The sequence below is a fragment of the Pseudophryne corroboree genome, chromosome 3, assembly GCF_028390025.1.
Source record: "Pseudophryne corroboree isolate aPseCor3 chromosome 3, aPseCor3.hap2, whole genome shotgun sequence".
In the NCBI taxonomy this organism is placed as follows: domain Eukaryota; kingdom Metazoa; phylum Chordata; class Amphibia; order Anura; family Myobatrachidae; genus Pseudophryne; species Pseudophryne corroboree.
Genome location: NC_086446.1, coordinates 147,258,720 through 147,276,705, shown reverse-complemented (window position 1 = coordinate 147,276,705; position 17,986 = coordinate 147,258,720). Strand labels below are relative to the sequence as shown.

Genomic DNA, 17,986 nt, shown 5'->3' with positions numbered 1-17,986 from the left:
AGATGCCCACTGAGGAAAAGTATCCGTGCAACATGACGCTGCCAGCCCCATACTCCACTGGTGGGATAGTGCTGAGGAATGGGCTGTCCTAGGTTTGAGCCACACAAAGCATATGGAAGTGTCTCATCTGACTACTTTTATAGGATTCTAGGGTGCACTATATTTATTACCATGCACACGCTATTTCCTTACACTGGTCCCGGTAGCCTCCTTACATATGCGCACTCCTTTTACACTTTGTAATGAACCCTTGGTTACTCGGGTCCTTTTACTACATTAAGTAACATAAAAGCATCAGAGAAACGTTCTCCAACTGATCACTGCACCAAAGCGGAATGTCACAGTACAGACCTACATGTGCTATTAATAAATGGCACTCGCCAGGGAGAACTATATATCACGATACTTTACTTCTAATATGATGTTACAAAATACATTCAATAACATAATCTTACACACCGTGTAGATGATACAAAATCTGCGTGTAGGCACATTAACTATTGATATCTTTCTCCTGCATGTGTGTATGTGTTTGTGTGTATACATCCTCCAACATGTGTTTGTGTGACAGTGTATACATCCTCCTATGCGTGCGTATACATGTGTCCTCGTGTGTGTATGTGTATGCCAGATTTCATTATAACACTGCCATTACCAGCATTAGGTCAGTATTAATATCATAATGCAGCACAGGTAACATACAGACAATATCACTACTCTCATATACCACTACTAGCGTACAGACCCTATCTCCAGACACAGAACTGCAGCTCCTAATTATTCTATTGCAAATACTACCACCTCCATTGCACAATGTGCATCACACTGTACCACATACAGAAATTAGGACTACAATGTAATCGGGTTCCAGACATCGGATAGACAGTGTCTAGTTACACAGTCAATAGGTCTACACCATATGGTCGACAGGGTCAGAGTGTTGACAGGTAAATGGTCAACTGTGTCTAAAGTTGTCATGTTCAAAATGGTCGACACAATGGTTTGTTTTTTTCAGTTTTTCAAACTTTTTTCATTTACCATGCACGTGGACTACGATTGGGAATAGTAACCTCTAGCTGTTATATGGAATGTGTAATCAGTATGTGCCACGATTAGGGACGGGTGCGTAATATTAGGAAGTAGGTTCAGGTGTGCTCCTCCAATGATTACCTGCAATCAGGGATTGGTGGGGAAGTGAGGGGCACAGGGAGCCATAGATTCTACATATATGACCATAATTACACGGGTGACATTTAATACATGGGTTCTACATTTATTCTACATATAAAAATTATCTCCAAACATTAATGCCCAATACATATCTAATCTAGTAATATAACAATGACAGCTGTGTGCTGGGTGCTCAGGCAGCAGCCCCGGTCAGGGACAGGTAGTGTCTGTGATGTCACAATTGTGTCATAACCTCATATCCACTTGGATGTTACTCAGAAATAGTAGTTGTGTCTCAGACACCAGTGTGAGAAGTCGCATATTTTCTCAGCTGTTTAGTTGTTGTTTTTTTTATATTGAATTTACTATTATTATTATTATATTAGTATATTTATTTTAATTATTTTATTATTAGTAATTATTTAGAGTAATTAGCATCCTCTCTGAGGATGTTGGGCCTCTCTTGGAGGAGGCTCTTTTCCATCTTTTGTTGCCCACCTTCGCTTAGCAGCATAACAGCTAAATTGTCCTTTCAACCACCAGAGCCTTCATACACTCTACAGGAGATTGAGGCCCCCCCAGCCCAGGACGTGGCTCAGGATGAGCGGGTGGACCCTACAGTCTCCCTGCCTCCAATATGCAGTCTGCACCTGTCAGAAAGTGTTAATTGCCTATACTCCCAGTGGGATCTGGACATGGTAGAGATGTTCCGATGTATCACAAAGCGGGGGAACAGCCTGGCCTGTATGTATATCCGCTGTGCACCTGGGAGCCGCTACACGCTGCTCTATTCTCATGGCAGCAATACTGACCTAGGCCAGGTGTGCAGCCACTACATTGCCCTGGGCTGCAGGATTGGATGCAACATCTTCTCCTATGACTACTCTGGCTTTGGAATGAGCAGCGGAAGGCCGAGTGAGAAGAACATCTATGCAGACATTGAAGCAGCCTGGCACGCCCTGAGGACCCGGTATGTATGATTGGGGTGTATGGGTCTACTTCAGCTCCTTCACATAACGTCTGTGTGACACCCTGCTTGTGGTGTATGACTGTACTAAATGTGCTGTGTGTCGGAGATATGCTACCATACTCTGTATAATATATGTTACTATATATATATATATATATATATATATATATATTCAACACAAAGCCTGGCACTCCCCAAGCATACTTTCAACTGCAGCCGGTGCCCTCATAGGAATGAAAACATATGAAGCAAAGATGCGGCACTCTAGGCTTGAATGATTCACCACAAACCAGTAAATACTTTTCCAGCAACGTTTCAGTAGTCGCACCTACTGTCGTCAGGCTTTATTACAAGATTAAAATGTGTACATACCTTTATACTGTCACCCCCATGTGAATTCCCGCCGACTCGTACCGGGACTCCTCGCCCGCTGAGCCGCATAGCGTCTGACGTCAGCGTCAAGCGACGGCGCCGTGAAACAAACACACCATCACCATAGCAACCAAGAAGCATGCAATGTAACATACGAGATCTGCTGTAATCCGAGATCTGCTAGTATCCAATATATTCATTTCACAAGTTTAAAAGACTTATGTATATCCTTATTAACTTACTTTGATAAACATTAAATCTAAAAACAACAGAACCTTTTAATGGTTAACATTTTCGGCTTTTACCCACTCTGTTATTATTTTAGGAAGCATGCATATGAGATATTTTCATTGAGGCCTTTGGGATAGATTACATCTAAACGCATTATCCATCTTGTTTCTAATTGCAACAATCTTGTCCCTCTGTTGCCTCCTCTCATGTCTCCCACCACACAGTCTATCATTCTATATCTAATACTGTGTAGCGGATGTTTCTTTTGAGCAAAATGCCGGGCTACAGGCTGTTCGCTATCACCTGTGTCCAAGGCATTACGGATGGCTGACCTGTGAGCTGACATTCTTTCTTTAAATTTTCGTTCGGTCTTGCCGATGTAGCTCAGGCCACATGGGCAAATAATTTGGTATATTACAAAACTCGAATTACAGGTTAGCTGATGTTTAATGGAGATTCTTTGTCCCGTATGTGGGTGGTTAAAAGAATCTCCTGTCAGAAGATATTGGCAGGTAACACAAGCACATTTGATGTTACCTAATTTAGCTGTCATCGACAAAAAAGTTGTTTTTTTAGAGGAGTCTCGCTGTAATTTTGCCACATCTGTTTTTACAAGTAAATCCCGCAAGTTTTGTCCTCGCGAATAACAGGGCATTAATTTGGTATCACTCAGATGTAACAAATTGTCTGAACTTACAAATCGACCAATGTTTTTTAGATATAGAATTAATATGCGTAGAATTGACATTATATTTATTAACCCATGGTAAAACTGGCCTATCTGCCCTGGTTTTCTTAGTAATATTTAATAATGTGTCTCTATTGAGGGCCATGACTTTGTCTTTTGAACTCTTTAGACTTTTTTTAGAGTAACCTCTATCTACCAACTTGTCTATTAGACTATCTATCTGTTGTTCTGCCATCTCCTTACTGCTGTTAATGCGTCTAATTCTAACCATTTGAGAGTACGGGAGACCTCTCATCATTGATTTTGGATGACAACTCCTGGCATGGAGCAGTTGTTGTCTGTCAGTTGGCTTCATAAAAACAGTAGTAGTGAGTGTAGAATTTTTAATCTGAATATTCACATCCAAAAAATTAATAGCCTGCTGATTCATGCAATAGGTGAATTTGATGGGTCCCTCTGTGGCATTGTACTCCAAGATAATATTTTCCAATACTGTATGGTTACCTTTCCACACGATGATTAAATCATCTATGTACCTATTAAACAGTAACGCCTGTGCTGTAAACAGTGGATTGTTATAAAACAGATCCTCTTCCACCACAAACATCACCCACATACGGGACAAAGAATCTCCATTAAACATCAGCTAACCTGTAATTCGAGTTTTGTAATATACCAAATTATTTGCCCATGTGGCCTGAGCTACATCGGCAAGACCGAACGAAAATTTAAAGAAAGAATGTCAGCTCACAGGTCAGCCATCCGTAATGCCTTGGACACAGGTGATAGCGAACAGCCTGTAGCCCGGCATTTTGCTCAAAAGAAACATCCGCTACACAGTATTAGATATAGAATGATAGACTGTGTGGTGGGAGACATGAGAGGAGGCAACAGAGGGACAAGATTGTTGCAATTAGAAACAAGATGGATAATGCGTTTAGATGTAATCTATCCCAAAGGCCTCAATGAAAATATCTCATATGCATGCTTCCTAAAATAATAACAGAGTGGGTAAAAGCCGAAAATGTTAACCATTAAGAGGTTCTGTTGTTTTTAGATTTAATGTTTATCAAAGTAAGTTAATAAGGATATACATAAGTCTTTTAAACTTGTGAAATGAATATATTGGATACTAGACTGTTACTTTATTGTCATTATATTGTTACAGCAGATCTCGTATGTTACATTGCATGCTTCTTGGTTGCTATGGTGATGGTGTGTTTGTTTCACGGCGCCGTCGCTTGACGCTGACGTCAGACGCTATGCGGCTCAGCGGGCGAGGAGTCCCGGTACGAGTCGGCGGGAATTCACATGGGGGTGACAGTATAAAGGTATGTACACATTTTAATCTTGTAATAAAGCCTGACGACAGTAGGTGCGACTACTGAAACGTTGCTGGAAAAGTATTTACTGGTTTGTGGTGAATCATTCAAGCCTAGAGTGCCGCATCTTTGCTTTATATATATATATATATATATATATGGAAAAAGAAATTGGAGGTGTGAGCGCAAACCAGGTTTACATGGAGAATGTCTGTAGAACGACAAGTCCAAGTCCAGATTGTTAGATCCAAATTGAAACAAGTAAAGTCTCCAGACAATCTAGCTGCACACTGCTGTTTAGATCAGCTGTCATCCACCCCAACGGGGAAAGATTTTGTCTAGAGAAGAAAGATTAATGGGGGGTCCCAATAGTGCATTAAAAGATGACAATTTATTGACACATCATAAAACACAGGTCTAAAAATTTAAGCGTACCAAAGATGGCGGTATAATCACCGCTGATACATTCGTTTTAAAATCAAAGATACAAGATGGGTTCACCACTGCATGTTGCCTTGTTCAGCGTCCATCCATAAGTCACGCTTATCTCAATACATGGTCAGCGACACGCCACACGGTGTAATGGTAAGCATCCAGCAGTAGCCAGTGCCCTCCATTGGAGCCACAGTACCCAATATATATATATATATATATATATATATATATATATATATATATATATATATAAAACTAGTTAAGCCCCCGGTTATTACAATTATGCTACTTCGAGAGTGAATAGAAGAAATAACATGATTGGCCAGATTCCAAGGCAGATGAAGCTGCATCAGTGTCTGCACCAGCTGGTGTTCACCTGTGTCTACTGTATGCAATTGCCACTACTGTAGAGAGTCCTTCCCTGGTGTACCTCCGTGTGGCTGAGATGTCCACTATGGCAGGTGCAGTTTCTCCATCCAATCGTGGCCTCCTATGTGAGAGGCTGACCATCTGTGTGTGTGACCACTTTCACCCACATGTCCGCGCTACTTCCACAGCACACCCATAAGATGGGCCATCTTTGTGCGCATGCTGAAGCACCTCCCGGTCACCACCCGGATACGCCCGCTACATTGCTATGACATTTCTGAGACTGTGTGGTTAGTTGGGGTTTAGGGGTTAGGCTGCAGTGCAGGGGGGGGGGGTTAGGTTTAAGCTTCGGGGAGGGGGTAGTTTTAGGCACCACTGGGGAGGGTTAGGGTTAGGCTGCTGGGTGGGGAGGGGTTTGGGGATTAGTACTAGGGTGCTTGTCTAACAGGTGTCGGGATCCTGCGTTCGGGATGCCGCTATTCTGACCATCGTCATCCCAAGTGCCGGGATCCCAATATAATCCCCCGCATTGCACAGTATATACACATGAGCGCTTCTTTGTTACATTGTGCTATACTGTAAGACCTCCAATAGTGAACTATCATCACTATGAGGGAAGCATTCCTGGTATCGCTGCAGAAGATGCACTAGTTCCATCTGTAAGGTGCCTGTTTAACACTCACTCTCCCCATACAGAAGCATTCCTCACAGGCCTGCTGATATTGCAGGAACATTTGCTGACTTTTACATTCATTCATTTTTGTGTAACCTGGTACAAATGCTGTTATTCACAACTGCATGCATTGCAGGGGAGGCCAGAAGGGGGCGCTCTGATCGCCACTGAAGCACTGTGTGCGCTGCTCCCTTTTGCATATGTTACACTGACTGATGGGTTTGCTCTGTGTACTCCAGTTTCCTCCCGCAATCCAAAAATATACTGATAGGTTAATTGTCTCCCAACCAAAAATAACCCTAGTGTGTAAGTGTGTGCATGCACATGTGCATAGGGCAGTCCAGATGGGCCAAGTGGTTCTTATCTGCCGTCAAATTTTATGTTTCTATCATTTTAGGCATAAACTTTTTATTAAGGAACTACAATAGAGGTAATTTAATTTGATTATACTAAATTGGCTGCTTTATCCCTACAGATATGGAGTCCCTCCTGAAAACATCATCCTATATGGTTACAGCATAGGCAGTGCCCCTTCGATTGATCTTGCAACCCGCTACAACTGTGCGGCCATCATTCTTCACTCCGCACTCATGTCAGCGATGCGGATTGCCTTTCCGCACATACGGAGGACCTTCTGTTACAATCCCTTCCCCAAGTAAGACCATGCTGTAATTTTATTCTGAGTTGTCTGTTTATATGTAAAGTTGAGTATGTGCTGGACACAAGCACTGCTGTCTGTAAATGGCGACCATTTAGGGCCCAACCCAATTACTCGTTTTCCAGCGGTCTGTGGGCTGTGTCTCTCAAAGCTGATTCCACTCACAGCCAATGGAAGCAGCATCAGATATCAGCTACCAGATATAGCTGCAGATTTTAAAAACCGACACCCAGAAAGACCTCCAATTTCACATAACACTTTTTGGACAAACATTCTATAACTTGTCAGCCACAGTACCAGTTTCTCGGAATTTGGAAATTAGGTACCTGACAGTGTTATGTGAAATTGGAGGTCTTTCTGGGTATCGGTTGTTAAAATCTGCACCTATGACACAGAAACCTCGTTGTCCAGACATCAAAATTACCATAATTCTCTCCTCTTTTGTCAAAGCCATCTTCAGTTACCTGCAACAACAAAGCATTGTAACTTTTGAACCATAACTGCTATTTCAAATCTGTTTCCAGCAATATACTTTTCAGCAAATTCTGATGTTGTTTGACATGTTACATGACCCCCTTTCTATTTGAAACACGGACTTAGATTCAAGATGGCTAATTTCAAGATGGTGCCCATGTTCGGTACACACCCTAAAAGACAGCCCACTTCACTCATACCTTACTGGAGTATTCAGTTCTCCCATTTCCTGAGCAGTTTTTGAAACAAAAGGGTGTACTGTGACTTTTGAATCACCTTGTATTGTCCATCAAGGCTATTGAATTATTGATAGCTACATACATAATATTTATTAATGACATCTCACTTGTTAGATAAATGGCTTTTTACTCAGTTACCTATGCCCTATTACATTATAAATATGTGAAATCAGAGTATTTGAAAGGGAGCTTCCATCAGGTGGTTCCACTACCTGTGTAATGTACTGAGGGAGATATCTAGGAACTTGTGTAACTACAAATATTACTAATGGTAGATTATATTATAATGTGTGATAGTTCTTTGTTGTTTCTGTTGTATAATTTCTTTGCATCCTGTCCTTTGCAGCATTAAGAAAATCTCTAAAGTAACCTGTCCAGTTCTCATAATTCATGGAACCGAAGATGAGAATATTGATTTCTCCCATGGATTGGGACTGTACGAGTACTGCCCACAAGCTGTAGAGCCTCTCTGGGTGATAGGAGGCAACCACTATAATCTACATCACTATGCCCAGTATGAAGAGAGGCTTCAGCACTTCATATATCAAGAGCTGCCTTTCATATATCAGGAGCTGCCCAATCCATGAGCGCTTCCTCTGTTCTAAGCAGAAGAAACAAGCATCACAGGTACATGTGAGACACTAGGCCAGAGGTTCTCAAACTCGGTCCTCGGGGGCCCACACAATGCATGTTTTGCAGGTCTCCTCACAGAATCACAAGTGAAATAATTAGCTCCACCTGTGGACCTTTTAAAATGTGTCAGTGAGTAATTAATACACCTGTGCACCTGCTGGGTTACCTGCAAAACATGCACTGTGTGGGGTCCTGAGGACCGAGTTTGAGAACCTCTGCACTAGATGATACATAATCAGTGTGGATGGGGCTGCATAAAAAGTCTCTCTGAACTAGAGATGAGCGGGTTCGGTTTCTCTGAATCCGAACCCGCACGAACTTCATGTTTTTTTCACGGGTCCGAGCAGACTCGGATCCTCCCGCCTTGCTCGGTTAACCCGAGCGCGCCCGAACGTCATCATGACGCTGTCGGATTCTCGCGAGACTCGGATTCTATATAAGGAGCCGCGCGTCGCCGCCATTTTCACACGTGCATTGAGATTGATAGGGAGAGGACGTGGCTGGCGTCCTCTCCATTTAGATTAGGGTTGAGAGAGAGAGAGAGAGAGATTGACCTGAGGCTGTGATAAGTGCAGAGTTTAGTGACTGACGACCACAGTGACCACCAGACAGTGCAGTTGTTTGTTTTATTTAATATATCCGTTCTCTGCCTGAAAAAAACGATACACACAGTGACTCAGTCACATACCATATCTGTGTGCACTGCTCAGCCCAGTGTGCTGCATCAATGTATATATATATCTGACTGTGCTCAGCTCACACAGCTTATAATTGTGGGGGAGACTGGGGAGCACTGCAGTGCCAGTTATAGGTTATAGCAGGAGCCAGGAGTACATAATATTATATTAAAATTAAACAGTGCACACTTTTGCTGCAGGAGTGCCACTGCCAGTGTGACTAGTGACCAGTGACCTGACCACCAGTATATATAATATTAGTAGTATACTATCTCTTTATCAACCAGTCTATATTAGCAGCAGACACAGTACAGTGCGGTAGTTCACGGCTGTGGCTACCTCTGTGTCGGCACTCGGCAGCCCGTCCATAATTGTATATACCACCTAACCGTGGTTTTTTTTTCTTTCTTTATAGTCATACTAGTTACGAGTATACTATCTCTTTATCAACCAGTCTATATTAGCAGCAGACACAGTACAGTGCGGTAGTTCACGGCTGTGGCTACCTCTGTGTCGGCACTCGGCAGCCCGTCCATAATTGTATATACCACCTAACCGTGGTTTTTTTTTCTTTCTTTATACATACATACTAGTTACGAGTATACTATCTCTTTATCAACCAGTCTATATTAGCAGCAGACACAGTACAGTGCGGTAGTTCACGGCTGTGGCTACCTCTGTGTCGGCACTCGGCAGCCCGTCCATAATTGTATATACCACCTAACCGTGGTTTTTTTTCTTTCTTTATACATACATACTAGTTACGAGTATACTATCTCTTTATCAACCAGTCTATATTAGCAGCAGACACAGTACAGTGCGGTAGTTCACGGCTGTGGCTACCTCTGTGTCGGCACTCGGCAGCCCGTCCATAATTGTATATACCACCTAACCGTGGTTTTTTTTTCTTTCTTTATACATACATACTAGTTACGAGTATACTATCTCTTTATCAACCAGTCTATATATTAGCAGCAGACACAGTACAGTGCGGTAGTTCACGGCTGTGGCTACCTCTGTGTCGGCACTCGGCAGCCCGTCCATAATTGTATATACCACCTAACCGTGGTTTTTTTTTCTTTCTTTATACATACATACTAGTTACGAGTATACTATCTCTTTATCAACCAGTCTATATATTAGCAGCAGACACAGTACAGTGCGGTAGTTCACGGCTGTGGCTACCTCTGTGTCGGCACTCGGCAGCCCGTCCATAATTGTATATACCACCTAACCGTGGTTTTTTTTTCTTTCTTTATACATACATACTAGTTACGAGTATACTATCTCTTTATCAACCAGTCTATATTAGCAGCAGACACAGTACAGTGCGGTAGTTCACGGCTGTGGCTACCTCTGTGTCGGCACTCGGCAGCCCGTCCATAATTGTATATACCACCTAACCGTGGTTTTTTTTTCTTTCTTTATACATACATACTAGTTACGAGTATACTATCTCTTTATCAACCAGTCTATATTAGCAGCAGACACAGTACAGTGCGGTAGTTCACGGCTGTGGCTACCTCTGTGTCGGCACTCGGCAGCCCGTCCATAATTGTATATACCACCTAACCGTGGTTTTTTTTTCTTTCTTTATACATACATACTAGTTACGAGTATACTATCTCTTTATCAACCAGTCTATATTAGCAGCAGACACAGTACAGTGCGGTAGTTCACGGCTGTGGCTACCTCTGTGTCGGCACTCGGCAGCCCGTCCATAATTGTATATACCACCTAACCGTGTTTTTTTTTTCTTTCTTTATACATACATACTAGTTACGAGTATACTATCTCTTTATCAACCAGTCTATATTAGCAGCAGACACAGTACAGTGCGGTAGTTCACGGCTGTGGCTACCTCTGTGTCGGCACTCGGCAGCCCGTCCATAATTGTATATACCACCTAACCGTGTTTTTTTTTTCTTTCTTTATACATACATACTAGTTACGAGTATACTATCTCTTTATCAACCAGTCTATATATTAGCAGCAGACACAGTACAGTGCGGTAGTTCACGGCTGTGGCTACCTCTGTGTCGGCACTCGGCAGCCCGTCCATAATTGTATATACCACCTAACCGTGGTTTTTTTTTCTTTCTTTATACATACATACTAGTTACGAGTATACTATCTCTTTATCAACCAGTCTATATATTAGCAGCAGACACAGTACAGTGCGGTAGTTCACGGCTGTGGCTACCTCTGTGTCGGCACTCGGCAGCCCGTCCATAATTGTATATACCACCTAACCGTGGTTTTTTTTTCTTTCTTTATACATACATACTAGTTACGAGTATACTATCTCTTTATCAACCAGTCTATATTAGCAGCAGACACAGTACAGTGCGGTAGTTCACGGCTGTGGCTACCTCTGTGTCGGCACTCGGCAGTCCGTCCATAATTGTATACTAGTATCCAATCCATCCATCTCCATTGTTTACCTGAGGTGCCTTTTAGTTGTGCCTATTAAAATATGGAGAACAAAAATGTTGAGGTTCCAAAATTAGGGAAAGATCAAGATCCACTTCCACCTCGTGCTGAAGCTGCTGCCACTAGTCATGGCCGAGACGATGAAATGCCAGCAACGTCGTCTGCCAAGGCCGATGCCCAATGTCATAGTACAGAGCATGTCAAATCCAAAACACCAAATATCAGTAAAAAAAGGACTCCAAAACCTAAAATAAAATTGTCGGAGGAGAAGCGTAAACTTGCCAATATGCCATTTACCACACGGAGTGGCAAGGAACGGCTGAGGCCCTGGCCTATGTTCATGGCTAGTGGTTCAGCTTCACATGAGGATGGAAGCACTCAGCCTCTCGCTAGAAAAATGAAAAGACTAAAGCTGGCAAAAGCAGTAGCACCGCGAAGAACTGTGCGTTCTTCGAAATCCCAAATCCACAAGGAGAGTCCGACTCCAATTGTGTCGGTTGCGATGCCTGACCTTCCCAACACTGGACGTGAAGAGCATGCGCCTTCCACCATTTGCACGCCCCCTGCAAGTGATGGAAGGAGCACCCGCAGTCCAGTTCCTGATAGTCAGATTGAAGATGTCAGTGTTGAAGTACACCAGGATGAGGAGGATATGGGTGTTGCTGGCGCTGGGGAGGAAATTGACCAGGAGGATTCTGATGGTGAGGTGGTTTGTTTAAGTCAGGCACCCGGGGAGACACCTGTTGTCCGTGGTAGGAATATGGCCGTTGACATGCCTGGTGAAAATACCAAAAAAATCAGCTCTTCGGTGTGGAAGTATTTCACCAGAAATGCGGACAACAGGTGTCAAGCCGTGTGTTCCCTTTGTCAAGCTGTAATAAGTAGGGGTAAGGACGTTAACCACCTCGGAACATCCTCCCTTATACGTCACCTGCAGCGCATTCATAATAAGTCAGTGACAAGTTCAAAAACTTGGGCCGACAGCGGAAGCAGTCCACTGACCAGTAAATCCCTTCCTCTTGTAACCAAGCTCACGCAAACCACCCCACCAACTCCCTCAGTGTCAATTTCCTCCTTCCCCAGGAATGCCAATAGTCCTGCAGGCCATGTCACTGGCAATTCTGACGAGTCCTCTCCTGCCTGGGATTCCTCCGATGCATCCTTGCGTGTAACGCCTACTGCTGCTGGCGCTGCTGTTGTTGCTGCTGGGAGTCGATGGTCATCCCAGAGGGGAAGTCGTAAGACCACTTTTACTACTTCCACCAAGCAATTGACTGTCCAACAGTCCTTTGCGAGGAAGATGAAATATCACAGCAGTCATCCTACTGCAAAGCGGATAACTGAGGCCTTGACATCCTGGGTGGTGAGAAACGTGGTTCCGGTATCCATCATTACTGCAGAGCCAACTAGAGACTTGTTGGAGGTACTGTGTCCCCGGTACCAAATACCATCTAGGTTCCATTTCTCTAGGCAGGCGATACCGAAAATGTACACAGACCTCAGAAAAAGAGTCACCAGTGTCCTAAAAAATGCAGCTGTACCCAATGTCCACTTAACCACGGACATGTGGACAAGTGGAGCAGGGCAGGGTCAGGACTATATGACTGTGACAGCCCACTGGGTAGATGTATGGACTCCCGCCGCAAGAACAGCAGCGGCGGCACCAGTAGCAGCATCTCGCAAACGCCAACTCTTTCCTAGGCAGGCTACGCTTTGTATCACCGGTTTCCAGAATACGCACACAGCTGAAAACCTCTTACGGCAACTGAGGAAGATCATCGCGGAATGGCTTACCCCAATTGGACTCTCCTGTGGATTTGTGGCATCGGACAACGCCAGCAATATTGTGTGTGCATTAAATATGGGCCAATTCCAGCACGTCCCATGTTTTGCACATACCTTGAATTTGGTGGTGCAGAATTTTTTAAAAAACGACAGGGGCGTGCAAGAGATGCTGTCGGTGGCCAGAAGAATTGCGGGACACTTTCGGCGTACAGGCACCACGTACAGAAAACTGGAGCACCACCAAAAACTACTGAACCTGCCCTGCCATCATCTGAAGCAAGAAGTGGTAACGAGGTGGAATTCAACCCTGTATATGCTTCAGAGGTTGGAGGAGCAGCAAAAGGCCATTCAAGCCTATACAATTGAGCACGATATAGGAGGTGGGATGCACCTGTCTCAAGCGCAGTGGAGAATGATTTCAACGTTGTGCAAGGTTCTGATGCCCTTTGAACTTGCCACACGTGAAGTCAGTTCAGACACTGCCAGCCTGAGTCAGGTCATTCCCCTCATCAGGCTTTTGCAGAAGAAGCTGGAGACATTGAAGGAGGAGCTAACACGGAGCGATTCCGCTAGGCATGTGGGACTTGTGGATGGAGCCCTTAATTCGCTTAACAAGGATTCACGGGTGGTCAATCTGTTGAAATCAGAGCACTACATTTTGGCCACCGTGCTCGATCCTAGATTTAAAGCCTACCTTGGATCTCTCTTTCCGGCAGACACAAGTCTGCTGGGGTTCAAACACCTGCTGGTGAGTAAATTGTCAAGTCAAGCGGAACGCGACCTGTCAACAACATCTCCTCCTTCACATTCTCCCGCAACTGGGGGTGCGAGGAAAAGGCTCAGAATTCCGAGCCCACCCGCTGGCGGTGATGCAGGGCAGTCTGGAGCGACTGCTGATGCTGACATCTGGTCCGGACTGAAGGACCTGACAACGATTACGGACATGTCGTCTACTGTCACTGCATATGATTCTCTCACCATTGAAAGAATGGTGGAGGATTATATGAGTGACCGCATCCAAGTAGGCACGTCACACAGTCCGTACTTATACTGGCAGGAAAAAGAGGCAATTTGGAGGCCCTTGCACAAACTGGCTTTATTCTACCTAAGTTGCCCTCCCACAAGTGTGTACTCCGAAAGAGTGTTTAGTGCCGCCGCTCACCTTGTCAGCAATCGGCGTACGAGGTTACATCCAGAAAATGTGGAGAAGATGATGTTCATTAAAATGAATTATAATCAATTCCTCCGTGGAGACATTGACCAGCAGCAATTGCCTCCACAAAGTACACAGGGAGCTGAGATGGTGGATTCCAGTGGGGACGAATTGATAATCTGTGAGGAGGGGGATGTACACGGTGATATATCGGAGGATGATGATGAGGTGGACATCTTGCCTCTGTAGAGCCAGTTTGTGCAAGGAGAGATTAATTGCTTCTTTTTTGGTGGGGGTCCAAACCAACCCGTCATATCAGTCACAGTCGTGTGGCAGACCCTGTCACTGAAATGATGGGTTGGTTAAAGTGTGCATGTCCTGTTTATACAACATAAGGGTGGGTGGGAGGGCCCAAGGACAATTCCATCTTGCACCTCTTTTTTCTTTTCTTTTTCTTTGCGTCATGTGCTGTTTGGGGAGGGTTTTTTGGAAGGGACATCCTGCGTGACACTGCAGTGCCACTCCTAGATGGGCCCGGTGTTTGTGTCGGCCACTAGGGTCGCTTATCTTACTCACACAGTCAGCTACCTCATTGCGCCTCTTTTTTTCTTTGCGTCATGTGCTGTTTGTGGAGGGTTTTTTGGAAGGGACATCCTGCGTGACACTGCAGTGCCACTCCTAGATGGGCCCGGTGTTTGTGTCGGCCACTAGGGTCGCTTATCTTACTCACACAGTCAGCTACCTCATTGCGCCTCTTTTTTTCTTTGCGTCATGTGCTGTTTGGGGAGGGTTTTTTGGAAGGGACATCCTGCGTGCCACTCCTAGATGGGCCCGGTGTTTGTGTCGGCCACTAGGGTCGCTTATCTTACTCACACAGCTACCTCATTGCGCCTCTTTTTTTCTTTGCGTCATGTGCTGTTTGGGGAGGGTTTTTTGGAAGGGACATCCTGCGTGACACTGCAGTGCCACTCCTAGATGGGCCCGGTGTTTGTGTCGGCCACTAGGGTCGCTAATCTTACTCACACAGCTACCTCATTGCGCCTCTTTTTTTCTTTGCGTCATGTGCTGTTTGGGGAGGGTTTTTTGGAAGGGCCATCCTGCGTGACACTGCAGTGCCACTCCTAGATGGGCCCGGTGTTTGTGTCGGCCACTAGGGTCGCTTATCTTACTCACACAGCGACCTCGGTGCAAATTTTAGGACTAAAAATAATATTGTGAGGTGTGAGGTATTCAGAATAGACTGAAAATGAGTGGAAATTATGGTTTTTGAGGTTAATAATACTTTGGGATCAAAATGACCGCCAAATTCTATGATTTAAGCTGTTTTTTAGGTTTTTTGGAAAAAAACACCCGAATCCAAAACACACCCGAATCCGACAAAAAAAATTCGGTGAGGTTTTGCCAAAACGCGGTCGAACCCAAAACACGGCCGCGGAACCGAACCCAAAACCAAAACACAAAACCCGAAAAATTTCCGGCGCTCATCTCTATCTAGAACAGAGGTTCTCAAACTCGGTCCTCGGGAGCCCACACAGTGCATGTTTTGCAGGTAACCCAGCAGGTGCACAGGTGTATTAATTACTCACTGACACATTTTAAAAGGTCCACAGGTGGAGCTAATTATTTCACTTGCGATTCTGTGAGGAGACCTGCAAAACATGCACTGTGTGGGCCCCCGAGGACCGAGTTTGAGAACCTCTGCTCTAGAACAACAAGTGTTAGCGCTGGAAACAATTGATGTCATCTGCATTTCTTTTTCTCATTAGACATCATCTATGGAGGGATCTGGAAGCTATGAAGACTGACCACGCGCTACAGGAGCTCGGACCACCAGCCTCAGCCCGAACCGCACCATCGATCGGCTGATCATGATCGCTACTGTTGTCCATGGCTTCCTGGAGACTGAATCAGAGACCTATCCCCCTGGAGAGACCTTCTTTGCGGGTGCTCTGCAGCCGCCCTGGCTGCACTCTTTGTATATTCTCCCCGCACTAGCATGGGTTTCCTCCGGGTACTCCGGTTTCCTCCCACAATCCAAAAATATACTGATAGGTCTGAATAGACATGGACAGACTAGATAGACCAAGTGGTTCCTTAATAACAAAAAAACACCTCATTCATCACAGTCTTCTGTGTGCAATTGTTTTATTACCACATTGAGAACTGCTGCATGCAGTTACATCCATGAAAAATAATGAAGGAGCGGATCCCAAAGAGGAAGCGCAGAGTGTAGCTGGAGAGAAGAGAAGATGGTAATGAGAGCAGGAAAGCGGAGGGCCCTGCTCATGGAGCTTACAGTGTAAAGGAAAGGAGGAGGTGCAGAGTGTAGCTGGTGAGAGAGAGAAGATGGTAATGGAGAGCAGGAGGGCGGAGGGCCCTGATCATGGAGCTTACAGTGTAAAGGAAAGGAGGAGGTGCAGAGTGTAGCTGGTGAGAAGAGATGATGGTAATGAGAGCAGGAGGGCGGAGGGCCCTGATCATGGAGCTTGCAATGTAAAGGAAAGGAGGAGGTGCAGAGTGTAGCTGGTGAGAAGAGAAGATGGTAATGAGAGCAGGAGGGCGGAGGGTCCTGCTCATGGAGCTTACAGTGTAAAAGAAAGGAGGAGGTGCAGAGTGTAGCTGGTGAGAAAGAGACAATGGTAATGAGAGCAGGAGGGCGGAGGGCCCTGATCATGGAGCTTACAGTGTAAAGCAGAGGTTCTCAAACTTGGTCTTCGTGGGCCCACACAGTGCATGTTTTGCAGGTAACCCAGCAGGTGCACAGGTGTATTAATTACTCACTGACATTTTAAAAGGTCCACAGGTGGAGCTAATTATTTCACTTGTGATTCTGTGAGGAGACCTGCAAAACATGCACTCTGTGGGCCCCCGAGGACCGAGTTTGAGAACCTCTGGTGTAAAGGAAAGGAGGAGGTGCAGAGTGTAGCTGGTGAGAGAGAGAAGATGGTAATGAGAGCAGGAGGGCGGAGGGTCCCGCTCATGGAGCTTACAGTGTAAAGCAGGCATTCCCAACCACGGTCCTCAAGGCACACCAACAGTGCAGGTTTTAGTGATATCCAGGCTTCAGCACAGGTGACGTAATTAGTAGCTCAGTTATTTTGATTTAACCATCTGTGCTGCAGCTTGGATATCACTAAAACCTGCACTGTTGGTGTGCCTTGAGGACCATGGTTGGGAATGCCTGGTGTAAAGGAAAGGAGGAGGTGCAGAGTGCAGCTGGTGAAAGAGAGAAGATGGTAATGAGAGCAGGAGGGCGGAGGGCCCTGCTCATGGAGCTTACAGTGTAAAGGAAAGGAGGAGGTGCAGAGTGTAGCTGGTGAGAAGAGATGATGGTAATGAGAGCAGGAGGGCGGAGGGCCCTGCTCATGGAGCTTACAGTGTAAAGGAAAGGAGGAGGTGCAGAGTGTAGCTGGTGAGAAGAGAAGATGGTAATGAGAGCAGGAGGGCGGAGGGCCCTGATCATGGAGCTTACAGTGTAAAGGAAAGGAGGAGGTGCAGAGTGTAGCTGGTGAGAAAGAGACAATGGTAATGAGAGCAGGAGGGCGGAGGGCCCCGCTCATGGAGCTTACAGTGTAAAGGAAAGGAGGAGGTGCAGAGTGTAGCAGGTGAGAGAGAAGATGGTAATGAGAGCAGGAGGGCGGAGGGCCCTGCTCATGGAGCTTACAGTGTAAAGGAATGAGGAGGTGCAGAGTGTAGCTGGTGAG

At 45.1% G+C, this 17,986-nt stretch overlaps 1 protein-coding gene across 1 annotated transcript; it reads left to right on the top strand.

The window, feature by feature from the left end:
- Window positions 1–1,619: 1,619 nt before the first annotated feature.
- On the top strand, window positions 1,620–8,188 carry LOC135057216 (alpha/beta hydrolase domain-containing protein 17C-like). The gene is made up of 3 exons (XM_063963110.1): window positions 1,620–2,140; window positions 6,706–6,885; window positions 7,948–8,188. The coding sequence occupies exons 1-3, from the start codon at window positions 1,620–1,622 to the stop codon at window positions 8,186–8,188; spliced, it is 942 nt and encodes a 313-aa protein (XP_063819180.1).
- Window positions 8,189–17,986: the final 9,798 nt, after the last annotated feature.